This window comes from Montipora capricornis, chromosome 12 (genome assembly GCF_036669925.1).
Source record: "Montipora capricornis isolate CH-2021 chromosome 12, ASM3666992v2, whole genome shotgun sequence".
NCBI lineage: Eukaryota > Metazoa > Cnidaria > Anthozoa > Scleractinia > Acroporidae > Montipora > Montipora capricornis.
Window position 1 is genome coordinate 7,212,666 of NC_090894.1, and position 27,500 is coordinate 7,240,165.

The 27,500-nt window shown below is 37.4% G+C and overlaps 2 protein-coding genes and 1 pseudogene across 2 annotated transcripts in view; 1 reads left to right on the forward strand and 2 right to left on the reverse strand.

Annotated features, from left to right (window-relative positions):
* The window catches only part of LOC138027877 (splicing factor 3B subunit 2-like), a 33,552-nt gene extending 16,060 nt beyond the window's left edge, over positions 1-17,492 (reverse strand). The window contains exons 1-14 of the mRNA XM_068875496.1: positions 17,378-17,492; positions 17,162-17,208; positions 14,323-14,374; positions 12,586-13,508; positions 11,559-11,612; positions 11,079-11,204; positions 9,920-9,979; positions 6,610-6,690; positions 6,073-6,156; positions 4,943-5,017; positions 4,343-4,402; positions 2,048-2,098; positions 971-1,012; positions 315-353 (exon numbers count right to left, since the gene is read on the reverse strand). Coding sequence (XP_068731597.1) covers positions 315-353; positions 971-1,012; positions 2,048-2,098; positions 4,343-4,402; positions 4,943-5,017; positions 6,073-6,156; positions 6,610-6,690; positions 9,920-9,979; positions 11,079-11,204; positions 11,559-11,612; positions 12,586-13,508; positions 14,323-14,374; positions 17,162-17,208; positions 17,378-17,471 — 1,788 coding nt within the window. The 5' untranslated portion in view covers positions 17,472-17,492. The remainder of the gene's footprint in view (positions 1-314; positions 354-970; positions 1,013-2,047; positions 2,099-4,342; positions 4,403-4,942; positions 5,018-6,072; positions 6,157-6,609; positions 6,691-9,919; positions 9,980-11,078; positions 11,205-11,558; positions 11,613-12,585; positions 13,509-14,322; positions 14,375-17,161; positions 17,209-17,377) is intronic.
* A 61-nt stretch (positions 17,493-17,553) lies between these two features.
* On the forward strand, positions 17,554-20,399 carry LOC138026954 (zinc phosphodiesterase ELAC protein 1-like). Its single transcript, XM_068874432.1, has 3 exons — positions 17,554-18,007; positions 18,883-19,383; positions 19,812-20,399. Exons 1-3 carry the CDS (start codon positions 17,635-17,637, stop codon positions 20,024-20,026), a joined length of 1,089 nt encoding a protein of 362 aa, XP_068730533.1. The 5' UTR covers positions 17,554-17,634; the 3' UTR covers positions 20,027-20,399.
* A 2,116-nt stretch (positions 20,400-22,515) lies between these two features.
* On the reverse strand, positions 22,516-24,870 carry LOC138026519 (uncharacterized; annotated as a pseudogene).
* Between the last annotated feature and the right edge of the window lie 2,630 nt (positions 24,871-27,500).

Consider the following 27,500-nt stretch of genomic DNA (forward strand, 5'->3'; position numbering starts at 1 on the left):
CAGTTCTTTGGCTCAGCATCACGTGTGGGTTGAGTTTCTTGTTTCTCTACTTGCCTCCGTGAGGTTTTTCACCAGGCACTTCAGTTTTGTCCTCTTGTCAACAGCCAAAATCCTTTATTCGATTGCATTAAACAGAATTTGACTTCCACTTTCCCAATTTATAAGAGAATTTGTCACCCGCTTTAAAATTATTTAAGCTTGAGACTTGAAGGTAATTACATGTAAAGTAATTTACATGAAGGGACAGTAGAAAATGCATGATGTAAAACAGCACAAACGTTTTCCTTGTTGTTGCTGCGTTATTTAGTTCGTACCTTTTCTCTCATCTTTGCCTTCATCGTCTTCTGATCTTCCTAAGAGTTTATTAAAAAGGAATACCAAAAATCAGAATGAACACTTCTGACATCTTTGATAAAACATCCAGCATTACACACCAAAAGGTGGAAAAAATTAACTTGGATTGCCATTCACTGTGCCCACCAGCTTCTTGGAAATTCCATGTTACAAGGTGGGCAGTCCTTACAACAAGGGCATGAGGTATCACGCATAAGTTCCAAAGTTCTTCATGTTCTTAGTTAAATTGCATTTAATTGCTATGATTTTTGGTCATGACTATTCAACTATTATTCCATGAGGGCGTGTTGGATATGAAATGATGGATAGCCTATGAGGCACATACATGTAGCGCCAAGTTGGCTATAATCAAATCTCATATCCACCAAACACGAGTGAAATAACTATTGTTTTATTAAAAACGCTCACAAATTATGGATAAATCTTCCCTATTTTATTTTGTTTAAATAAAAGAAAACTGACACATAGAGTTACTGCTATTTGTAGAGAATGGTATACAGCTGTAATAGCTCATATACCATGACGGCTAAGCCAATCAAAACACTAAGAGTTGCATTGTCCAATAAACTTGCTTTTCATAATAAAGAATACAGACAGAAATAATTTTTATTGCTACCTTCTCCTGCATTGCCTCTCTCATTTCCATAATCCCTGTTCGCTGGAAAAAAAAAACGAGAAAAACATTTCAGACAATGCAGTCAACGAGTTAATCTTCCTTGAAGGTAATAAAATGCAAACCAAACAATGGCTACCCTGCTACCTGAGAAAGGCTACAATAATATAATTATTACCCTACCACATGGAAAGGTATCCAAGCATTTATAGACAGTGTAAAATTAATTAGACTTGAAAATCTATAAATAAGAGATACACGTGTGGAACCAACCCAAATAAAACTCTTGTTTGAGCAAATTCATTTTGAAAGGTCCATCATAAACATCTCTACTTTGTAGATGCACTCATTCTAAAATTGGAACACGCAGTAGACAGCATGTACGTACTGCTGTAGCTAAAACCCCGACAGCCTTTAAAGTACAATTTACGACTGGGATCTTCATGAAATTACACCATAACCTTCAATGTTGATGATGCTAGATATGTAACAGACACATTCACCTTACACACACCTCTCAAGGATTACATTATTATTAATCATACATGTAAATACATGTACAGTATCCAATAAATGAAAATGTTTGTATGGTAGTCTGTCTGCAGAAAAAAGCACAAGAACATGGGAAGAGACAAGACCAGTCAAGGTGGTTTGGTAGAAGTCTTCAACACCGCACGCCATTGCTCTCTGTCCTCGGCAAGCTGTTGCCAACTGCTAGGATCAATATTCAGACGTTTCATGTTCCGTTTGATGACATCCTTGAAACGAAGGAGAGGTCGTCCGATTACACGTGATACCGCGGTCAGCTCGCAAAACAGGATGTCTGGCAGCCGATACACATGGCCGAGCCATCTGAGCCGGTGGGTCATCAGAATGTGTGCCATTTGCTCTCAACCCACTCTCTCAAGGATCCATGTGTTACCAATTTTGTCTTGCCAGGCATGAACCCTTTTCTCCTGGTGCATGTAGGATGGCCATGTTTCATTGCCACAGAGTAGGATGCTGAGCAGGTAGGCCTTTTATAATTATGCTACCCCAAGAATCTAATTGAAACCCAAGTTGCGAAAAATTAGAACAAACCTTTATGAATTCTGGTAGTTCAAATGGTGGCTTCACAATACCTCTTTTACCCTGCAATGATATTGATTAATTAAGCATGTTTTTAATTAACTACAAAATATCTCACCCTTCAAAGTTCATACTGTTATTCAAAAAATCATTAATAATTCATAAGCCCATTGACCTATCAAAAACGGTCAATAGCGATGTTTCTCATGACGTCATCCATTGTTATTAATATGTCAACCAGAACCTAATTGGCTGTTGAAACAATGACTTCTTTTGTTCCATGGTTGGCACATTTGAATATCAAAAGAAATGTGACGTCAATGTTTGTAAACAAGAAATATCGCCATAATACATCACATGCAGTGACTTTGTGTTGACAAATCCTCCTCCTTCAAGTTATTAGCATGCTATGTTTTATCAGAATATAAAGTTACTGCTCGTGACATACACTGTAGCCTGTTTTTCTTGTATGTAAATGTTCCCCTCTCAGTTAAAGTCTTTGTTCGGACTTCCGAGGGACACACTTTTTGTTGAATGTTTTTTAAGCTACTCCTCATATTTTTAAACCTCGTTTTGTTTTTTAAACATTACTTAAAAGACCACACTTTTTACAATCAACTTTATGGCTCACGAGCCACCCACTAAGGCAAGGAAATGAAATAGAAAAAACAGGGAGCTGTTTAAAACAAAATAATAAAGTTCAGTGATTGAGACAAATAGTACCAAAAACACTTGCCACTAACTTTATACAACAAGTTGACATTGACAGCTTCCAAATTGCACGTTGTAAAATAAGAAAATTTTAATTGAAATTCAAAATGTTCAGGCATTGTAAGCTGCAGGAATAACTGAGAATTCTCTAACCCTGCAGGTAGAGATGCCTGTGTTGCTTTCTCCCAGGTCTACACCGGAGAAAACCGCCACCACTGAAGAAAACTGTTAAACCTCTTCAGCGACCGAAAAATCTCCCTGGGATTAGAGGTACTTCACCTAATATGCTATGTTTTTCTTTGGAATTTGTAAAAATCCTTGGATTTTTGTGACCTTGTAAGTTGCACTGGTTTATTCCTATTTGAACCCCCCCTCCCTTTTCCCCAACCATGAGGTTCTAAACCTCAGTCTTCCAAGGAAGGACAAAGGAAATTTAATGAAAGGAAACAATGAACCAGTATTTAGATGTAATTGAAATGGTACAATGATTATTTCCAGTGGCCTAAATTTTATTTTGTTGGTTTTATGATTTCCTAAATGAGCAAAAATCTTCCAAAGGTTTGCTTCAGAATCGAGCCAGTGAGAGATACAGGCTGTTGGTCATTTGATGTCACAAGCTGCATCACATTAGTGTTCTCAGGGACATTTTTTGCCATTAAAGGAGTTTTTGATGTCTTAAATTCCTTTAACTTCTCTGGCCTATTTCAGGTGACACAAAATGCTTTCTTTCTTCAAAAGGAAAATACTCAAGTCACAAAACTTTGCCAGTTGTTTTATGCTATCGTCTTGGAAATATGTTTGACGATCAATTTTAATAAAAGCAGATGATTTCCTGAATTGCTTTTCCAACTTCAGACATGACAATTTTCAAGGGTATTGAGAAAAATGCCCATTTCTTCTTTTTGCCATTTAATAATTATTAATTCCAGACTGAAGTGTGATTTGAATTACACATAGAAAAAAACTGCTCACTCTAACTCATGCTATAAAACTCATTAAGGACAGTGCCTACTAATTCAAAGGTATTTTTGCACAGTTTAATGAATAGGCGGGAAAAGCAGATCTTAACAAATGTTATTGAAATCCAAAAAGAAAATTGGGGGTAACCACGCATTTTTCGAAGATACTTAATCAACAATATTTGTGACAAGTTTTAAAATACAAAGCAATGTATGGCATTCTTTTCCAAATTCAAGCTTACAATGCTAAGTTCTACTATTTCCACATAGTTTTGAACCGTGCTGAAATATCCCTGTGTTAATAAGCACCACGCATAGGAAATGCCACTATCTTGAGATGCGCAGAACGTAAGCACAATAACAATAGCGGGCACCCTCCTTAATAACTCATGATGGGAAAACAAAAGAAATGTTCTATCTACCAATATCTGTATACATTCTATATCATTTACATTTTAATGTTTCTTTCAACAAGAATCACCACAAACTCTCACATCACAAACTCTCGACTTTGCCTCAAGTTTGTACATGTGATACAGATTTGCCGTTCATATTGTATTACATAAATTATCACTTACAAACTAGGTCAGATATATTAATGATCAGTTATAGATAAGGAAATAAATTACTAACGTACCTGAAGGTATTTCCTCTTGAAGCACCAATGTCTGGGCACAGGGACCGTGTTACGACATGACTAAAAGAACAAAAAAAAAAGATCACCATGAAGATTTTATTCTTTCATAATTACTCCAAATTGCATAAATTACATATTGCACCACCTTGAAGTACAAGCGATGATGCAAAAATTCCCAAAATGGACGAGCCTCTAATCATGTCAAATAAGACATCACCAGTATCTCTTATTCTGAATTGTTTAAGATTAAATGTGAGTAGCTTTATTTTTACACCCAAATGATTAACTTCTTAATTTATTTCTGAGAAAAGATTCAATAATTTGTGCTCAGTTACCAAAAAGTTTCATTCATCCATGAAAAACTTTCAGCCAGGTTTGACAATTTTTATTACATTTTTAATTTGGAGTTTTGTACCTCATTTTAGTTAAAAATAACAAACCACTGTTTTCCGCTTTTGCTTTGCCCATTTTGCCCCTCAATCATTAAATATTAGTACAATTTTTGGATAAAATTATTGTACTGCACTCTTTCAATTAGAACGTCATTTGGCTGGGTGTATATTTCTAATTAATAAAATTGATTTATTATGAACAGTTTACCTTCAGAAAAACAAGAAATTTTGGGTCTTGAGCAGTGACATCATGCATTTCCACAACATCAGGCCTTGGAACCAGCTACAGAAAAATACAATGAGAGATTTGAAGTAACTTAAAACATACGCACAAAATTCTTAGGCAAACCATTGTTGCTTACAATCTTCTTTCAGCAATTATGAACAAAGTAACGCACAGAAATCTAAACATGAAATCACAGGCGTTCTTCAGGGGGTTCAATAGAAGCCGGTTACCGGAGGTAAACCGCCACCTGCTTTGCCTCACACTGTCTTGATTTTCACTAAAAATGCTATCATAAACTTGTCAAACTGCCGCCCTCAATGGGCTATCATGGACGGCTATTTCAGAAGTTACTTAAACCCCTGGTTCTTAATTCATGCCAAGAATTTGTGCTTCACTTACAGGAATCACACAGCACAAGGTGCTAACTTACACTGTATTTTGCGTCCTTTTGCACTTTGATGAAAAAAATACTCCCCAAGGAAAAAAAAAAAACCCAGCCACCATTTTGGAAGGGGAAAGGGGAAGCCATATTGGCAATATCAATTTTGGAAGAATTTTTCTGAGAGATGACAAACGAAGTTAAGGTTGTCTCGCCAATTTTGTCCAGCATATCTTGTTCACACTGCACAACAATTAGACTGACTAAAATAATGTTTGATGTTGGAAAAACAAGCATGTACAGTGTAATGATTGACAAAAGAGCAATCTCTTCCTGTCAGAACACTATGTATGCGTCAAATAACAAAGGAAGATTTATGGAAAACAATGCAACTCTGCTAAGGGCTATGTCACAGGAGTGCTTCCTGAACTGCTTGCAGATAATTCTTTATGATCTTTACCCCCAGAGTGAACATTAGTTTTCTTGAAGTTTAGGGAAAAAAGTGACTCAGTCTCACAATGTATATTTACCACACCATACAAGTAGTTGCATTAATATTAATGCATAATATGCAAATTAATCATGCATGCATATTGATAATGTATAATATTAATGCATATTAATTAATATGCATTTTCCTCTAAAAAAATGAAGGGTTATTCCTCATACATGTAAATTACTGGCACTTAATAATCCATCAATGCTTTTAATCTATAACTGTTTGTACATGTACCTGTTTTAGTTCAGCTACACTAAGCCTGTTCATCTTCCTCAGTTTCTTCTTTGACAGCTTTGGTTGATCATCTTCAGGTTTTTTCTGCCATAAAATAGTGCAATAAGAACAAAGAAACAGTGATCATTACTCACAGTTATTTATTTAAGTCTCTTGGTGCGCTAAACCATTTCCGTTAGTACTCTTGCAAAAGTCCTGGAAGTAAATTTTTATTGGCTGTGACTCTTCGTGACTGTAATAATAATAATAATAATAATAATAATAATAATAATAGTTTTTAATTAACGTCTCTTGGTGGGCTAAACCATTGCCATTAGTACTCTTGCAAAAGCCCTGGAAGTAAATGCATATTGGCTCTGACTCTTCGTGACGGTAATTTAATAATAATAATAATAATAATAATAACAATAACAATAATAATAATGGATAATGATAATACTACTAATAATAATAATATATAATAAACTAAAAGAAACAAAAGAAGGCCAGTCAACATCATACTTGTAAATTTAAACAGCGATTATTAATATTTCTCACCACATCTTCGTCGTCATCATCATCCTCATCATCATATTTGTCCATAGCATCATCCTTAACTTCACTTTTCTTTGATGCCGCCTATAAAAAGACAGAAGTATTGTTACCTATTATACAAGAGAGTTAAACTTATTTAATAATTGTATTACTCTTAACAAAATAGAGCGAGTTTCAATTGAGAGTCTAAAACCAAAACCAAAGTAATAACTTTGGCCAATCAAACAGGAAGGAGACAATCCAGTAAACCAATCAAGACTCAAAGTACATGTAATTACATGTAGCTGACACAAAGCACGGGAAAATGTGCAGGCACAAGCCTCGATTGGTTTTGCTTTCACTTCTGATTGGTTGAAAAAATGGCCCGAGAACTTTCAACCAATCATTGAGTGAAGTAAATGCAAAACCAAAGCAATTCGCTAATTACTTTCGACACTCAATTGAAAACCGCTCTAATTATTATGATTTTTGTTACAGATAAAAATAATAATAGCAATGCAGATATGTCCAGAAATGACCTCAGTTAGATGCAAGCAGATTTGAATAAGCCTCACGAAATGTCCCCTCGTTCTTCTCCCCAACTTCAACATCACTTATGTCTTGGAATACAGACAATACAAAGTCTCCTCAAAATGCTGCTCCACAAGTGAGGATAAACAGCTGCATATACCTTAAGCTTAAAATAATGCTAATCTCTACCCTTACCTTATTGTTCGAAATAGGAGGCAAAATAATAATAATAATAATAATAATAATAACAACAATAATATTAATAACAATAATAATAATTGGCAGTGCTAATCACCCATTACTTGCAGTCTTGAGCACTGAATGACGAAGGGCGCAGCTCACCATATCGGGCTGAAAGCATACAAGGGTGCCTCTGGTTGCCACTATGTAGTCCATGTTGATGTCGGAGCACAGCACCACAGCTAGATGTTAATTAGCCGTGAGTCGATTTTGATGAGGGAGGAAAACCGGAGTAGCCGGAGAAAAACCCTCGAGTCAGGTTGAGATTGACTGAAACTCAGCCCACATGCAAGCCGGGGCCAGAATTGAACCCTGGCAAGCAGTGGTGGGAGGCTCGATAGATAACCACTAAGCCACCCTGACTCCCAAAGCATAGACTTAAAGGGACACTTCATGTTGAACAGGGCTTGAAATATAAAATTTTTCCCGTTGCGACTACGATATCTGGAAAGGTTGCAAATTTGTTTTCACCTTCGTTCTTTCGAAACAAAAGGGTTAGTAGTTTGCTGCTACTTTTGTTAAAATAAATAAAGAAATGACAAAATTATTTTGTTTCTTGCCGTGAATTTTCCTTCAATCTGAAGATAGTATAATTGTAGCGTAATTTAGCTGCGATGTTTCATTCACAACTCCATTCCTTTGATCATTTGCCATTTTCAGCGGCTTCTTTACTTGCAAGTTTTGTGGGCTCATATTTTTATTTTGCTAAACCGCTGACAACACAATGCAGTGCAACAAACCCTAAAACCAAATTTGTGAAATTGCGACTACATTTTTGAATCTTGTCACAAAATTGTCACTGGTCCAGGGTTTTTTAGTTAATTTCAAGCTCTGAAGGATGTCAAGACTTGGTGCATTTTTTGACATAAGTGAAACTATGATGCCCCAAAGCAGCTTTTAGAAGAAAACTCTTTCCTTGTCAGTGGGGTTGAAAGCAGCCCTTGGTTTGTCCACCCCTCTGGAACCTACCCTTTTCTGAAAGCACTTGCTCATAGTTAAAAAATCTCAAGAAATGCTATAAAGCGATTTGAACAACAGTAACTCACTTTTCAATTCACTATTAAATTTCTCAGTTGTACATTTAGTGCTCCCAGATATCCACAGACAGTTAACCTGCCTGTTGTTGACTGCTCCCAAATCAGTGAAATCACTTCCTCATACTAATCTTTGGGCTTGGTTATTATGTTGTATTATTGCATGAAGTTAAAGTAAATATGACAATAATAATAATAATCGTAAATGGTTTGAATCCAGGAGTCATATCATACATTGTAATTAAGTACAATGTAAAGTACGATCGTCCAGGTTAGTGTAGTCCTGAGAAGGACTGTTTGAGATGACATTGACTGATGTTTCGACAACCTGACCGAAAGTCATCTCGACTCTGAAGATGACTTCTGCTCAGGTTGTCAAAACGTCATTCAATGTCATCTCAAACAGTCCTTTTCAGGACTACACTCACCCGCATGATTGTACTTTACTTAACTGGAAAACTAAACAAGAGGGAATGACCCAAAGGACCTTTGGCCATTGGTTATGGCTTGCTCCTTTGGTTTAAATGCGGTATAACATCTGCCAGAGCGTAAACGCCAGGAGATAATAATAATAATAATGATAATAATAATAATAATAATAATAATAGTAAAAATACAAGAATCTACCAGAGTAAAAAGACAAGAACTGCTAGGGAACTTGACGTGCAATGCAGACTCTGCGGTAAAGCTCAAGAGTCGGTAGCACATATTCTGGCTGGATGTTCGGCGCTTGCGCAGAGCAAATACCTTCACAGGCATAATTGCGCGTTGAAGATTCTGTTTTTTGAGATGCTCCATAATCTAGAACTCGTAGACACTGTACCACCTTGGTACTCCCCGATCGAGCCAAAACCTGTCTACGAAAGCGCAGATGCACAAGCCTTTTGGGATGTCCCGCTGTACGCAGACCACGTGGTAGTGAGAGCCAACCGGATAGATGCTAGAGTTGTGGACCACAAGCGGAAGAATGTTACCATCTTAGAGATGAGTTGTCCATGGGTGGACAACAGAGCTGCAAAAGACCAGGATAAGACAGAGAAGTATGCCCCCTTGCGGCTGGAACTAAAACAACAATTCAAAGGATACAGCATAGACCAGCACAACATCATTCTAGATGTACTGGGAGGATACTCCAAAGGACTTGAGAGAACTGTTAGGGTTTTAGTGGGAAGGAAGAGTAAAGAAGTCTTGATAAAGATGCAGAAGTCCGTGTTAACTTCAAGTTTACACATTGCCCGCCACTTCAAGATAATGACATAAGATAAGACACTAGTAGAGCATTTTTTAAGTATTTTAATGTGATATCTCGGAGAAGGAGATTTGAATTTTTTTTTCCCTTCAAGGTCTACTTAGAAGACATTTTAATGTATTATTTTCTACAATAAGTTTTTCTTTTAATTTTCTTATTTCTCTTTGGCCTTTAGGTTACGCAACAGCGCCCTACTGTGCTTTAGCTATCGTTTAGCATACATACGTTTGCACTGCTATAATAATAATAATATCAGCAGCATAATACAAAGATGACTCACAGTTTCTTCCTTTTGGTCCATCTTTTTCTGTGATGAATCATCTGTAACTGGATCTGTCAGCTATGTTTAGGAAAACAACAAATAATATTAAAGTAAGTAACTGACAAGTATCTTATCCCCACCAATTCATGTAGCATAGATTCATCTTTCACTATAATAATATTATAAAACACTAAGAACCCATAGCTCCCTAATTCGCGCTAACGCTCGAAACGTGAGCTTTCAAATTTCTTTGTGGTGAGAAATTTACCATATCAACCCAGCTGATAAATTAAACCCATTTGTGTGTTTCACTTCCCCACCGACGCAGCACTACAGCTTCTTTAGGAACTAAATCCCTTTATTCATCAAATCTGACAGATTAGTTAGGCAACATGCCATTCCTGACCAACTAAATTCTGGCTAAACAGGTTCTTGTGTCTTGTGTGGTTAAATTAGCACTTCACGTTAATTATTAGATTCTTATCCATTTCCATCCTACAGTAACACATGATGTGACACATGATGACTTCACTTGTACTCGTCAATATGGGTAGCTTCAGAGAGGAATGGGTTACAATTGTAAATAGGCTCTTTATTTTTTGAAAGGAGGATTTTATTTATTTATTTATTTATTTTAACCCACTGACATCCAAATCGGCCTAAACCGGCCAGACTTAGTATTTTACTCTAATGCCAGACGATTTTACTCGTCAATGGGGAACCCCTGGGAGTCAATGGGTTAACAAAAAAAATTATTATATCAAAATTAACTAATATGTTTTACAACTCTTATGAAATCAATTTTTAACTTTCAAATCCCATATAACAAATAAATTATCATTGATTCATCACAAACCTAGAGCTTTAGGACAAGGCTAAAGGTATGCACGGTACATGTACCTACTTACTGCATTGAGACTGGCTTTTTATAGTCCTACAGTGTACATTCTGACCTTAATGTAATTCAGTTGACTCTCTCATACAGAGGCTGTAGCTTCTAAATTCACCTAGTTCTAAAAATTTATTACGCAGGATTTAACGGTATGTGTCTGCTTCAGCACATCAAATCCCATGTCGACCTGAACACATGTAGAAGTATCTTGCCAAGGCTGCACTTAACTTTTTTAATAGACTCTAAACAAAATTAATTATGTTGTCTTTTAAACCTGATTCCTACCTTGAAAGCCTCAAAGATCTTGGCAAAAGCTCTGTAGTTAGGATCGAGGGGACTTAGCCCTTCAGCCACATATTCCACCTCAACATCATCTGTTTCCTCGACTTCAATTGGCTGATCTTGAACAAACTGAAAGCAATAAAACAAGAGGGTGCCTCAAAGTACAGCTGTGACAACTACCAGAAATGAAACCAAATAATCTAAATTTATCTCCGATTGGTTACTTTCCAAAGATTAACTACTGTATCACCAATGTGTACATGTACATTGTGATTTGTAAAATTCATACTATGCACCTTGGCTCACATTTTTTTGCTTGTACAGGCACACACTGTGATGTAAATCTCCCAACCAAAAGTTCAAGGACTATTTTGATGGCTGAAAACATGAACATCATGAGGATGCTCTTTACCAAGAAAAAAAAAAACCATCAAAAAGGGACCCAAAATTAAGCAAACTGAAACTACTGTACAGTGTACTTACCTCAATCCTCTTTCTTCGCTTCTTTTTCTTCTTTTTCCTTTTTTTGTCTCTGCTCTTAAAGAAAAAAAAACAATTATTCAAGAATGCATCAACGATTAATGGTATAAGTCTAGAACACCATTGTTTTGTGTTTGAGAATTTCATTACTGATAATGACACACTCTGATCAAGATCTGTGGCTTCCACGCATGACGCATGACAATGAATGACATTTTGTATGTGCAATGTCGATTTTTCGTTGAGGTGTTAAATAGTTGACTTGTAAGTGTGTTGTGTTTGTCGAATAAATAAAACAAGAACCAGCACTGAGTCAGTTGTACTTTTGACAAGATCCAACAAATAAGGTACACTACAGTATAATGACTTAAAACTCCACACTAGATCCGTGATTCATAATAATTTAACCCTTTCACTCCCAAGAGTGCCACTTATAGATTTTTTTCTGTCTAACACCAGACGATTTTACTCGTCAATGCGGAACCCCACGGGAGTGAAAGGGTTAACAACAGCTAGATTCACTCAAAAACTGTCCTGATTAACCCTTTCACTCCCAAGAGTGTCACATAGATTTTACTCTGTCTAACGCCAGACGATTTTACTTGTCAATGGGGAACCCCCGGGAGTGAAAACTTGATCCTTGAAAACACAGAGTAGCAGATTAAGTTTGATTCAAGAAAATACTGCATACACTGTAGTTCATGCAATCTTCAAGACACCTCATTTGCCACACATCAAAATCATCATAGCATATACATAACTGATTTATCATATATAATAAATATTAATTATTTGCTCAAAAAAGTCAAAGAGAAAATTTTACAATGTTCACTATTGTTTGAGATGATGAGTTTGATCACCAGTAGACAAATAATAATAAATTGCTTAGTTTGTACGATGTTTCCTAGAAATGAAAAAAAAAACCAATATTCATTTTATGCTTTGGACTGTGGCTCATTAGGATGAAAAGTCAAACAATGCAAGAAACCTGCACACCAAGAATAATAATTATTACACTTTGCGTACTTACTTCAACAATGGGTGCTTCCCCTGCTTCTTCAATGTCTGCACTCTCCACTTCATTGTGGTACACTGTTTCATCTGCTGCTTCTTGTACTTCTGGAACAAAATTCTCATTTGACATCCCTCTTGGCTCCGCTTTGTGAATTACCATCTCATCCTGCCGTGGGACATAATTTTCTCGTTCTAATGCAGGTGGGTGATCAACCATAACCCATGGCGCACCAGTCCCTGTGGACACTATGACATCTCCATTATACATTTTTTCTTGATGTACATCAGCAAAAGAGTGTGACTGTGGTATATTTTGTTCCTTGCTTATGAAAAACTCATCTGAATGTTGTGTCTCTGCAGCTTCAGGTTCTTCATTCCATGGGACAGAAGAATCTTGCTCTGGAACGATATTTTCCTCTTCAGGATGAAATCTTTCCCGAACAGCTAAAATGCTCTCAGACATCTCTCCACGAAGTTGCTGAGAGGCTTGTTCAACCACGTTATGGGGATCATACATGCCGGACCCCTCCGTCTGTTCCTGGAATAGACCACGCTCTTGACTTTCAATATTCTCATCCTGCACTTCAACCTCTTGTTCTCTTCCTTGTTCCTCCAAAGCATACTGGTGATAACTTTCTTCCATGGCTTCTTGATCACAACTTTGTTCCACTGACTCCTGTTCTTTATGTTCTGTCGGTAAATCCTCGCCCATAACAGCCTGTTGTTCACTAACAGGTAGCCTTTCCTCCCGTGCAATGACTGGTGTGTGAGCAATAAAAGGTCCATCCTCTGTTTTCACAACAAGCACAGGTACATGTTCTTCTCCAGAGTGATGGATTGGAAAATGAGTTTCTATTACTGGCAATGTTTGTGGCTTAACATCCTCACCACTATCAACAGTCACTTGATCAGCATTTGACTCTAGTTGTGGCTGGCATTCTGTTTTTCAGAGGAATGAAGAAAATTATAATACCAGTTACTCACAGAAGATAAGACTTAATAGATCATTTTACTAATACACTCAATGAAATTGCTCAATTCTGATTGGATGAGAGAAACAATTTTATCCTACACTGAACTCTGTGGGGACAAAGAGCAGAAAAATTAAAACAGAAATAGCTGGTGGCAGTATTCCATATTTTTCAACAAGAATAAAATACAAAACTTTTGACAAGACATTATAAAATGATAGCACAAACAAGAGCACTCAAACTTGGATGAAAGTTTATTTACAACTGAACAAAACATTTTCTAACTAAAAATAATTCTTTATGCATGAAAAAATCTCTCCAGTCTGATTGGCTACAAGAAATGCTGTTTCAAGCAAACACAGAGCAGAAAAGAGGTAATTCAGTGCAAAACAAGTTAACAAACAAAGCAATCTGATTGATTATTTAACAAAGAAAGGCACTTTACACCTTAAACATCAAATTATTACATGATAACCATGTAATACAATGTAACTCCTGGATCAATAAATGAATTTCCTTTATTATTTCCTTGCACAACCAAATTCTTAGTTCTAACCATAACAAAAGTCATGTGATGCTTATTATCCAGCTCTGCCTAAATTTTCTTAATTTCAGAATTTACTGCCACATAAAACATGGAGTTGTATTTTTTGCCAGGGGCTCCCTAAAAACCTCTTTAATTAAGGAACCATACGGTTTTTGTTTTTGTTAACCTTAAAACCCACTTTGCAAGATGAAATGTACAACATAAAATTTTATTCATTAACCATAAAACAACAAACCTTTGTCTGGTTCCTCTTCCCCCTCTGGACATTGCCCTTGTGCTTGCCGAACCTAAAACCAGTGTAAAGATCAATAATAAGTTTTAATAATTTAATACTTTATCCTGGCATTGACCCTGCAGGATCTATTACCAGGCTATTACCAGCCACTGTTTCAGAAAATGAGCCAGTGCTCACTCCCTAAATCACAGCTGAACACGTGAGGTGAGCCACTGTTGATCTCCACCAATCAGAAACTCGCCTGCACAAATTGAGCATATATTTGGTTTAATTATAATTTTTAGTTATATATTTGTTTGATCTGGACTGTGCTCGAGCTTACAGTGCTTAAGGTGGGAAACATTCAAGATTTTGATGACGGAAAGTGTTAGAGAAGCTGGAGAATGGTATTATGTCATTTTCTACTGCCTGAGTCAGGGTTCTCATTAAGTGCCGGCCACCAGCTAAAAAACCGGCTACTTTAAATTTAGAGCCGTCTACTTTTCGGTCATAAACTTGCTATAAACAATGACAAAGCGCTTCTCCCGCCGCCTACTTTTATATTTAAGCCGTCTACTCCAAAACTTATTGAGAACCCTGCTGAGTTCAGAAACCTCTGAATCACTAATTTTCCAGACGGGGCCCAAGGAAAAATACATGTATGGCTTTCAAATCCATTGCTATTGCAATTTCTCTTCATACGTCGCTAATGTAAAGGAAAGTAAAATTCCTCAAGATCAATTGAAATTACTGCTGACTGACTGAGAGCTGAAACGGCCAAAGATTTTGTTGACGACTTGCCAGTTGAATTCAAACTCACATTGACCATTTAACCACAAACATGAGCTCGCATCATCTGGAAACCTCCCACAGATGTCTTTAGCATTATTATGTAATTACTGCTTTGTTAAAATAAACGTCTTAGGATGTCTAATGCACTTTTCCCAAAGCAGCCAAACATAACAGGGTTCGACACCTGGCTACCTGCATTACTAGCCACCGGGCTAGTGATTTCTGGAGTTTACTAGCCCGAAGCAAAACTTGGTAGCCCGGATCAATTTCCCTCGAGGTCTACTTCAACCCCAAACACTCAAACCTTCCTCTAAACTTATTGGCAAGGTCTTTTAAAATGATACAGAATGGAATTTTTTCTTCCATTGTGATAACGTAATGTGTCATTTAAGGAAAAAAGCTAACAAAATGTTCGTTTCACATTCACTTGTGCACGCGGCGAAGGCTAACCGTAGAATGCCAGTGCACAAGCCACGGGAAGCTTGCTTTCCACGATGGATTAAAAGTTCTCTTTCTCTGAGTGCTCTCGTAAATCTTACTGCTTTCCTGTTTACTGGTACTTTCAGTTTCGGCCGCTTTCCCCTTTTTACATGGTGGTGCCTCGTAATTTGTCAAAAATCGCTCCATCTTTACAATCGGTTCAATTGCGAAGCTATCGTGCGAGGCGATGTGCAAGGCATCACAACATTGGTAGGGAGAAGACTGAGGAAGACATTAACCATTAAGCTCAGAGTCTGGGATCTAGTGATGTTTACGAACTACACGCAAGATAAAAGAGACGCCAGAAGATGATAGATTTGTTTTCTTTATAAAATTATTGGTATTATCGTTACATTTTAAACTTTCTTGTTTTTTTAATCAACTGTGAACTTCAAACTAAAACTAATTATATCTAGTTTATTTCCATTTTTCTACTAGCCAGCGGGCTATTAAACGTCGTTTTTTACTAGCCCGACAAAATTTTTACTAGCCTCGGGCTACCGGGCTAGCGGAGATGTCGAACCCTGCATAATATTACATTCCCTTCCTTCCTCATTATTTTTTTTTCTGTGTGTAATGCCCCATTTACACCAAGCATTAACCATGTTTTGAAGATGTTTAGTTACCCACGGTTTAAAAGTGTTTTCTTTTAAATCATGTACACTGATTCTTGTCAACTACAACTTTAGAAAACAAAGCATGATGTAAAAAGCCAGTCCCACATTTTTCTGAGACTGATTTTCATTTTGTTAAACCCAGTTTAATTAAACACGTATTGTTGGTGTGAATGGGGTATCATTGATGTAAATAATACTTGTATATTTACGTAAATTTGTCAGTTTGTTTATTTATTACCGATAATTTTATTTTTATCTGTACTACCTATTTTGCCAGTTCAGTTCTATACATATATGTATATATATTTTTCCTTTCATCTAATTCCTGTGGTAGTGGCCATCTTGAAAGCATTTGCTACTATGGCCACTAGACACTTTCCCACTTTTGTCACTCATGTATAACTAGTCTTTTTCTTTCTTTCTTTTATGTCCATTACACATTTCCTGAAATAGTGCATAATAATCAATCTTGAATCTTGAATCTTGAATAAATTATATTTCGAATTTACATCCCAGACACAATCTATCGGTCACACGTGCAGCCGTCTCTTCGGATCAGGGAGGATACCTGAACTTGAGTGAGCAGCGGAAATTGAGGCTAGCTCTCTGACAGTATTTCAGATAAGATGTAAGGTCAAGAAGTAAATGTCACGTAAGCATTCAATGGATGTTATCCTATGTTACCTACACACACACATTTTTTTTCATCACTGTCACAGAGACCATATTTAACAATCCTAACAGCCACATGTATCACTTCACAGGATGTTTTCTTGAGATGTCACGTGTGTGTGGTCTTCCAACATCGACCATCCTAAACTGTGGCAAATCAATCAAAATAAATTGCAAGAAACTCTTCGTTCCTCGAGAAACAAGCAGCTTATGTAAGCTTGTTGTGGACGAAGTGTTGCTATTTGTATTATCTATACCAAAAACTAAAAAAAATCTTTTAGCGCCCGTAGTACACTTACCGACAAAAAGTGATCGTGAAGTCTCTCTACCAGATCAGCCTTCAGACCTAAGTATAACGCAAAAAGGCAAATTTAGCTTGAACATCGATAACGCTAGCAGAATTCTGCACGCACACGTGGAACACCGATGAACCCCGATATTTTTGCCTTTACAATGACCCAAAAAGACTTAAAATTGATTGCCACAGAAACATAGTGAATTGCTTCTCTTTTTACCTGATGTTTGAAGTCCAAGCGATGCGAGTCGCGCCTTAAGTTCGACAACTTTCAGCTTTTTGAGTTCATCGATGGAAGGCAAAGTTTCCTCCATGTTGGATTTTCGGGGTTGAAACGTTTGCGCGTAGGATCATGGGTACTAATTCAGAAGACTGGGTCTGGCTATTGTGTAACGCCTGGCAAAAAACACAACTGTGAAAATGACACTGAAGAAAGCAGTTGAATTTTTATCGGACAAAAAGTACAATCTGTAAGAAATGGAGCTCCATTTTTTGGGCACTGGATCATGTTACCCTTCTCCGGACAGAGGAGCGTCTTGCATTATTCTAAGGCACGAATCGGGCTGTTGGATGTTTGATTGCGGCGAAGGGAGTCAAATTCAACTCATGAAAAGTTGTATTAAGCCAGGAAAAATAAATAAGATTTTTATAACTCATCTTCATGGAGATCATCTGTTTGGTCTACCTGGCCTACTTTGCACCATTGGATTAAATTGTTCGGAATGCAGGCAGCCCATGGAAATATATGGACCTGTTGGTCTAAGGAAATATTTGAGAGTGTGTTTGGAATTGTCACAATCACAGCTAGGATTTAGTTACTCTGTACATGAACTTAAGTGTTCAAATTCAGGTACGAAAAAGAAAACACTTGGTTGTCTTATTACATGTATAGCCATTTTGAAAGACAGTTTTGATGAAACTAGAAAAATTGCCTGATTATGTTGATGTATTATTTGAAGTGCGGGTCACAGATTAAAGGAAGAAGGGATCCTCTCACTTATCTGGACAGTTTAAAGGGGCTAGGTCACGCAATTTCAGGCAATTTCAGCACTGATCGAATGGTCATAGAATTAACTAAAATATCAAAATAACTGTTCAAAACTATAGAAGAACTCTAACAAAACACAGGGAAGCCAAGAAAGGACATGGATGGACAAAACTGGAGAAGATTGAAATGGATTGAATTTGGGTAAATTTGAAAAACGTCGGCCCACCTTTTTTCAAATTTATATCAGTCTATATCAAAATGTCATTTACAAAGCTGGAAAATCATTCTCAGTTGTTATGTGGCCGTGATTTTGCAAATGAAAGACTCTTGCTCTGCCAATTTGACGTTTAGAGCTCATAATTAACAAAATTAAACAAAATTACCTAAAATAGCATTACCTGGCCCCTTTAAGCAATTATTGTCTGTTATAGATGCATCAAAAATTCAAGTGGCTTCAACAAGATTCGAACCCATAACCTCTGCGATGCTGATGCAATGCTCTACGAACTGATCTATGTCAAGCCACTCAGTTGGGAGCGGGTCAATTTTGTGAGATCATGTTTTTCTGTGAAAGAACTCACAGAAGTTGTGGGTTCGAATCTCATTGAACCCACCTGAGTTTTTCTGGTGTCTATAAGAGACAATTGCATAAACTGTCCAGATAATTTTTGTCTGATTTTTTTGGGATGGTGATGATGATGACTAACACTGATGATAATGATTTGACATTTTGGCAGAAACTTTTTGTCAAAGCAATATGGCAGATTTTATACCATCTGATTCAGCTACATCAGACAAGCAACATGCAAATGAGACTTGTGGACAAACAATTTTCGAAGATGAGGATGGTTTATGGCAAGTTTGTCAGGAAGGAAATTTAACTGTATTTGCAGCTCCTCTCAAGCATCGCATAATGTGCTTTGGTTATGTAATTCAAGAGAAACAGTTTCCAGGAAAACTTGATCCGTTGCTTTTAAAACAGAGGGGTATCCCTCCTGGACCTTTGTACTCAAAAGTAAAAAATGGTGAAATAATCATGGCTCCTGACGGCAGCCTAGTTACACCCAGTGAGGTGATGGGGCCACCGCGACCAGGTCGTAAAGTTGTCATTCTTGGTGACACTTGTGACTCTTCAATGATTGTGAAAATTGCCGATAATGCAGATGTAGTAGTTCATGAAGCCACCCTTGAAGATGAACTCAAGGAAACATGCATAGATCATGGTCATTCAACTCCAGGTATGAAGATACATTTTTCCTCTTTGACCTTAATATTTTTCAGTAATAATATTGGGTAATACTTGACATGAAAAGGTAAACTTCCCACAATCAATGCATGGGCCAGTGTGTCAGCTGACAAGTAAAATCATGTGAGCAGTTATAAATAATGTATAATAGTATTATTTTATTTTTGTAATTTTAGATAAATAATTCACTTAAACCAACACTATTGCACATTCTTTTCACAAGTCAGATTACATTTGTGTCCATTCTAGAGCCCACATTTTGTTTACAAAGAGAAGGGCATGCAGGGATTGTCTGGCCCAGTATTTGAATGTATCTCACCTTGCACCCCCATGAGAAAACTTGCCAATTAAATAATAGTATTGCTAAAGGATCTTATTGGTTTTTTGTTTACTTTTTCTTGTTGTTATTGTTATGCACAGAAATGGCTGGGCATTTTGCAACAAGTGTCAATGCCAAGAAACTGGCTCTAACACATTTCAGTCAAAGATATAAGAGAATTAGTGACCCTGTACCAACAAATGTAGAAGAGGATGGGACTGTAAGTAAGCTTGTTGAACAAGCCAAAAAGTCCTTCTCAGGCTGCATTATTGCTGCTGATGACTTCGTGGTCCTTCGGCTTTCGCGGAAGGTCTAACAAGCAGGACAGTGGATAGATACTTCAAGAGGCCTGAGGGGGGCCATTGCTTGTGACATCATGTTCCTGCTCAACAATCATGTAACAGACCACAGTAACAGTCTATAGAATTAACTGACAATACACTTTCATGGGACTCTGAAGATGACTTAAGATTGTTGAAATATCAAGGCACAAATAATTTAATGTTATTCTTGTTTGACGACTATACTTCTGCCTGCAATCAAATTCATCAAGGTGTGTCATTCCTGAGGTGAAAGCATTTGCAACACTGAAATGATTTTAAATTTTTTAAAGAGAGATTGTTAATCAAGTTGTAACCTATTTTAGTCAAGTTTTGCCCTAAAGATAATACAATAGTGTTTTTGATAGCTGATATTTGTGTGCTTTTTGATGCCTAGAATACTTGGAATTGCAGCTTCCAGATTTTGTATTTTTGGAGGAAGCATGTTGTCGAACCCCCTTCCAATCCAGAGGGGAAAGTGTAAAGTCCCTTTTCCAATCACTGAGCTGCCTTTTAATTCTTGTCAGTATTCTAACACATTCTTGGCCATGGTAACCAGAATTTCTCGGAAATAAATGTAGGTGGTTACAACCAATAATTTGTTACTTGTGATTCCCATGGGTTGATGATTTCCACAAAGCAGAGCTAATGGATGAATGAGTGAGTGAAGCTATTAGCCTCTCCCCTCAGGGCTTTTCATGACTAATTTACAATGTTTTTTTTTTTTTCGGGGAACTTTAGCCAGACTGATTATTACACAGTTTACAATTTTTTTTAGGAACAAGAGCTTTGTGTAAAATAATAAGTACTTTTGTGGGTAAAGAATTTTTGCCACATTCCTCTTCCCTCTCTGGGTTTTTAACTTGTTTTGCACTAAGCATAAGGTCCAAGACCGCAGTTGTGGTCAATACACTGACCATTTGCTTTACATCCAATCAAAACAATAAGAAATGCAATCAGAACCAGAGAAATGATGCAGGTAGGACATGTACACAAAAAATGTGAAGTTGTTGTACATCTGTTACAATAGTTGTGGTCGCCTTGGTGTATGAGCTGGAAGATGGGTCCTATCTTGTCAAGAGCAAGATGCTCTTTTGATAGTTTCCATGTAGCCGTACAATCATACAATTATACAATACATACTTAATTGACCACTCCCAATTAAGGGGCTTTTCAGGACCAGTGAAACACGATCAACAAAATGACAGAACAGAACCACAACAACTGCTGTGAAGAATCCCAACTGGCCGGAGGCAAACCAGTTGGCTATTTGCAAGGGCACCTTAGAAGTTGAACCAGGGACCACCAGGAACAAAATGATACATGTAATTAATTCAATGAATCAGGTCAGGAACGGGCCTTACCCGGAAAGCAGTTAGTTTCTTCTACGCTTCCCGAGAGAGAAACCACTGCAAGCAACCGTTAGTTTCTTTGAGTGAGCCACCGTCCAGTGCCAAGGATGAATAAATTAAATTTGAACCGGTAAAACGAATTAGTAAACTTGTTTTTGCGCTTTCGCATGTGTTCAGCTACATACATGTTTACGGCTGGGTTTGGACGAGCCTGCTGTGTAGTGATTCCATATTTTTTCCGTGAAATAAGACGAAGTGATGTCAAATGCATCATTTGGGGCATGACTTACTTCATACATGCTTGATGGAAAACCAAACAGTTGCTTGCAGTGGTTTCTCTCTGGGGAACTGTAAGAGAAACCAACTGCTCGCAGGGTAAACAGGTCTTGAACCCAGGAGCTCCGCATCTCAAGGCAAGCATCTTTAACCACTGGGATGCACTGCCTCCTGTTTTACAGATGGACTACTTAATCTGAGGTCTGATTGTTTTCCAAGGCACTGAGAAAAAAAATTGACAGAAATGGCAATAAGCTTTATATGGATTTTATTTCTACAATGGCTTTATCTATGAATACATTGCTCTAAAATACTTTATAATACAGTCTGACATTACAGCACAACAGGTTACAAGCTCTCAATTTCAAACATTGTAAAAATCATTTGTTAGTGCTTTCTAAACAATAATGATAATAATTATTAATAATAATAATATATTATTATTATTATTATTATTATTATTATCATTATTATTATTATTATTATTATTATTATTATTATTATACAGTCCAAGTGCCTAATATTCTAGAACTAACGGTTGGTTTCGAAACTAACCTTAAAAACAAATGCAGTGCGCAAAAAAGAAAAATATGAGAAGTAACTACAGATGTGTTAAATTTGTAAACCTTTCCATGAGCTCCCTTGGTGTTCTCTCCAACGAATGCTCTACGTTCTTAGAAGTGATGAATGACATTGGCATTGACAAAACGCAACAACACTATATAATCAAAAAAATGATAAGTCTAGCCATTAGAGCAACATATTTTATATTCTGTCGAAGAAATAAGACTTGGGATAGCCCAGACTTAATAAAACTGTAATATATGTATATATATATATATATATATATATATATATTTTATTTTATTTTTTTTTAATTCAATTGTAAATACAGTATACAAGTATACCACTCAATTTCAAGTAGCCAGTTGTTAATTGCCTATACATAGAGAGATTTACAACTGTATTTGAAGACAAATAAAATTTCCATAATCATTATTATTATTATTATTATTATTATTATTATTATTATTATTATTATTATTGGCAGTGCTAATCACCCTTTACTTGCAGTATTACGACAGTCACTGAATTGCGAAAGGGCGCAGCCAACAATGTTGGGCTGAAAGCATACAAAGGTGCCTCTGGCTGCCGAGCACAGCACCACTGCTATATGTCAATTAGTTGTGAGTCGATTTTGATGAGTGAGGAAAACCGTAGTACCCGGAGAAAAACCCTCGAGTCAGGTTGAGATCATCTGAATCTCAGCCCACATGCAAGCCAGGGCCAGAGTTGAACCCCAGCTCGCAGTGGTGGGAGGCCCGATAGATAACCACTAAGCCACCCTGACCCCCAAACGGATATTATTTCAAATCTATGAAATCTGTTGTTGGTAGCTTTCTGTACAATTTTTTTTTAATTTTGAATAAACCTTTTTCTTGATACCACACCCAGTAATAGCTATTATGGGATTCTCAGGGGGCAAATTGATATGCACTTGCCCCCTGAGAATCCCATAATAGCTATTTGAAACAATGGAATCCAAAATGGCCACTGTATCACTAAAAAGGTCTATTGCTACACATAAAAATGATCTAAGATGCAACATGTATAAAAATTAATGAACGTAGACGCAACATGTTCATGACTTAAGTCCTATCGTTCACTATTCCCCTAATGGGAATGGATGCAAGTACAGTCCACCAAACGCATCTCCATCAAAGTAGTAGACTGGGTACTGGTTATTTGGTTGGCCATTGGGTACCCCTCCAGCGCCAACCCAGGTCTCTCTGAATCTGTTTATTGCTTTCTGTCTGGGATCTCTCGCTATAAGGTTGTAAATTCCATTTCCAATGAGACCTCCCAATCCCCCTCCAGCAGCCAGTCCACCAGCTGCGCCCCAAGGTCCAAAAAAGGACCCAGCAATCACCCCAACGGTTCCCCCCAAGCCTGCACCAATCTGGCCTCCAGGGCTGTAGAGAGCAAGTGACACCCACGTGTATACCACACCAAAAGCGAAGAGAATCATCTCCATAACCTCCCTCAGCAGGTACACAAGGCCAACACCCAATGCTACAACACTATTTGGATTTTCCACTATCAACCGTAAGATGGCAAAAACGGGTGGCAAAACAACTTCCAAGTTGTTGAGATCAGGTTTAGGACGGTGCTGGTTATGATCAAGAAATTCCTAGCATTAAGGATTGCTTCCTCGACCTTCTTTGATTTTTCCTTAAATGTGCCAAACTTCTTCGCATCGTAATACGCTTTTTCCAGTAGGCCGATAAGCGACGTGTAGCCGGTAAACTGACCTTCCTCTGGTAGCTCTGAAGTTGTAGGGATGTTGATATTCATCCTTGCCAAAGTGTCTCGAATTGAGTTCTTTAAAACCTGTCGGTGATGTGGGCAGAGGTACAAATCTCTCTTGCGGTTTTTCACAGCTTCCGGGTTTCTGATTCCGCAAGATGGATGGCGACACTGGACATCGGTCGTCATAAAGTTTGGATCGAATTGGGTGAGAGTGATATTTTCGTGCGCTCCAAGGGATTCGGCATTTCTTAGGGGCACTTTAATGTCGAACTTTGTTCCGAACATTTGACGTGCATCACGAAAGCTCGATTTGTATACTTTTGGCGGCGGCGATGTAACTTTAAGTGCAGTGCTTAGTTGAGAATACCATGTTTGCATCATTCTCGACATGGGCTGTGGACGCTCCAAGCTTGATTCCGAATATCGTTTCTGCACTGCTTTTCCTAGCTCTCCCAACTGATTTCCAACCACAATTCCCACGTCGTTTGATACCTCCATCATCTTTGAATTCATTTTATGAACTGCCTGCCTTTCGATGTTTCAAGTTGTTATCGACAATGTGAAACTGAAAGCGTGTATGAAATTTGCACTGTTGGCGCTATCTAAGGAGAATTCAATACTCTTCTCTCATAGGACGTATTAGACAACTGTTATGAGACTTGTAAATCTCCTCAAATTAACCAACTCATGCCTAGTCATCTTACTCGCCATGTGCCTATTATAAAGATCGTCACATTCGAAAATATCCAGCTACTTATGGTACATTTTGACTTTCGTTTTCGAGTAATAAGGTGACATATAAAAAGTTACCTTTTGGTTGTATGTCTACGACAACATAACATGAGCACGAAATTCAATTATTAGTGAATCATTCCTTGAACTTGCTTGAAGCTTAGTGTTAGGGAAAACCCCTCATGCTGCCTTGCATACGGCGAGAGCTGCTGAAATTTAAACTCACCAATCAGAATTCAGCGAGAGGGAAAAACTGTGCTATCCTTGTGCTTATCCGACGTCACGCCAATTGTTTACATTCTGATTGGTTAGATCGGTGGACTTTCGCTCAGCCTTCCGTTCCAGGTTGTGACTCTCTTGACCGTCGCTTCGTTGAACTCAGCGAGACAGAAATGACTCATTGTCCTGGCAATCAATTTGCCAATCCACTTTATCCAGTTTATGGATTGGTCTAGCATGTGATTAACAACCAGGATCGCTTTTGAACTTTATTCTGTAGAAGAAGAAGACGTTGCTGAGTGAACATTTTTACGACGAAATCCCTTGGTTTGTACTGTTCAGCACTTTGATGTCCGATAACTGATCAATCACATTTGGTCGTCTGACCATATTCAAGTTTTTTCAGCTCTTGTTTGTGTCCATCATGATCGAACTTCAGGTGAATCGCTATGCTTCTTGATGCCAATTTTGGTGTCTTTTGATGAGCTTGCCTGCTGTCCATATTGTTGTTGTTTTTGGGCAATGTTGGTATTGGGTTGGAAGTTAATAGGGAGGGGAACAATTTTTTGTTCATCTGCTGTGCCAGACAACAAACAATCCTGTCGGGTGTTCCATGTGCTTGGTGAGTCTTGCACGACCATCGTCTATCAGATCTGGATTGGCGTTTTCTTTCGGTGATTACAACTTGCGATCGTTCTGCAAACATCTACGTAGCATGCAGCACTTTTTAGTGACGCGAGGATCCCCGGTCCGTTTTGCTGTTTCAAACGGAGTTCTGCCTTTTGTGAGCTGTTTGTCTTCAGTGCTTGTACTTTTTCGTTTGTTCCTGGTGGCACAAAGTAACTTTGATGATTTCACAGGACTTGAATCCTTAATTGAATTAGCGATTAAGGAACCATTAAGTGAAAGTTACACAAAATTAGGAGAAACTGTTGGTTGAATAGACAATATTTGTAGACATAATTATCTACCCAGTTTAAGTACCTACCTCAACAAGTTGTTTGGCTCCACAAGTTTCAGTTTCAGGCCAGGTACCCGAATTCACCCAGGTACTGTTGCACACTACCATAGTTCTTTGGAAATTGAATAGCTCCTTGAACACCTGGTTGCTTGACAAAAAACTTGATGTGTTTGTTCTCTACATTGGTGAATGCAGCCACTAACTGTCCATTGTGGATAAACTCCAGACCAACTCTTCTTTCAATTTAATCTTTGGTGTTCGCAGGGCATCAATAATGGTGTCCCTTGTAAAATATTAGTTTAAAGAGTTTGTTTAAGTTATTTCCCATTTCATAGGGCACTGTGGTTGCCAGATTCACTTTCAAACTTATCATGGAAATGTAAATCAATACCAGTGAAAAGTCAGTCCCTTGAATTGTTGATAGAAAATTTATTTAAATGCATATTGAAACATCAGTTGAGGAATATTTTTTTCCCAATTTGTGAACCTAACATACATTGCTGCCATTTGTTTATTGCTTGGTCATCCAATGTCTTGATCACATCAAGTAATTTATTTTTTAGGTATTGTGTATCTTAATCTAAAAACTGAAATGGTTGCTTTTTGGAGCCCTTTTGCGGCATATTTAGATAGGCAGGAAATGTTCCACATTTTATGGTAAATAGTTCTGCATAGTTTTAAGGAACATTGCAGCCAAATCTAATTGAATATGAGGCTAAAATATGCTGTTTGACATTTTGTGAATTTAAAGACTATTAATATTGTTTGCGCTTGTTTTAAAAGGCTTAAGTTTGGCACTCAAAAGTGTTCCTTCTATGATCTTATTCTGTAAAGATTACCTTGGGAGAATAGGATCAAGGCCAGTTTTTTCTTCTAGCTTCTTTCCCCAGTGCCCTCTGAGAATGGAGTTGATTTGGTTTTGCCCAATGTTGAAAGATGAAACAATGCCTAAACCAGCCAGCCACAAGGAATACTTCATGGTGCTTTTTTACAAACATGGGCATGAGGGTGCTCGTAAGCATCTGAGCATTGTTTCGCATGCTAAAGTGTTATTATAAATAATCTATTTCTCTAAGAGAGTCTTCTTTTCTTGTTGGTCATTCAAAAATTGTTGGAATAGCTTGTTTGAGCTGTTGGATAGACGCAGAACATTTGATGAGGCCCTCCTGGGGAGAGGAGTCCTTGTTCCCTTTACATATTTGCTTTTGTTTCCTTGTTCCCCAAATTACTTTCAAACTTGTTCCCAGCTTTTTGATCCCTAAAATTTAAATTGGTTTTCTTCCCTTGTTCCCTAAAATATTTTGATATTGTTAAAAAAACCAATGAGGAACATTAAATTTTAGTTACCTAAATTTTGAAATTTTAGATACTAGATATTTTATTCATATTCTTACATTTCTATGTATATATTTCTTTTTTTTCTTTAATATTATTTTGTGGAAAACCTGTAAAATAGCTTCAGCTAAGTGTTTCTACCCACGTTAAATAAAGATTATTTATGTATGTATGTATGTTACTCTGTTCCCCAGTTTAAATGAGCTATGGTCTTTTCTTCCCCAAACCCCTGGGAGTGCCTCTTTGTTGATGTTGATTCTCTTATTGGCCTAATAGCAATTCACT

Bases quoted from the DNA above. Each gene is read 5' to 3' on its own strand.
- LOC138026954 (XM_068874432.1), top strand. From the start codon at position 17,635: ATGGAGCTCCATTTTTTGGGCACTGGATCATGTTACCCTTCTCCGGAC. The intron at 18,008-18,882 runs GTACGAAAAAGA...ACATTTTGGCAG, and splicing joins ACTTAAGTGTTCAAATTCAG to AAACTTTTTGTCAAAGCAAT. The intron at 19,384-19,811 runs GTATGAAGATAC...TGTTATGCACAG, and splicing joins TCATGGTCATTCAACTCCAG to AAATGGCTGGGCATTTTGCA.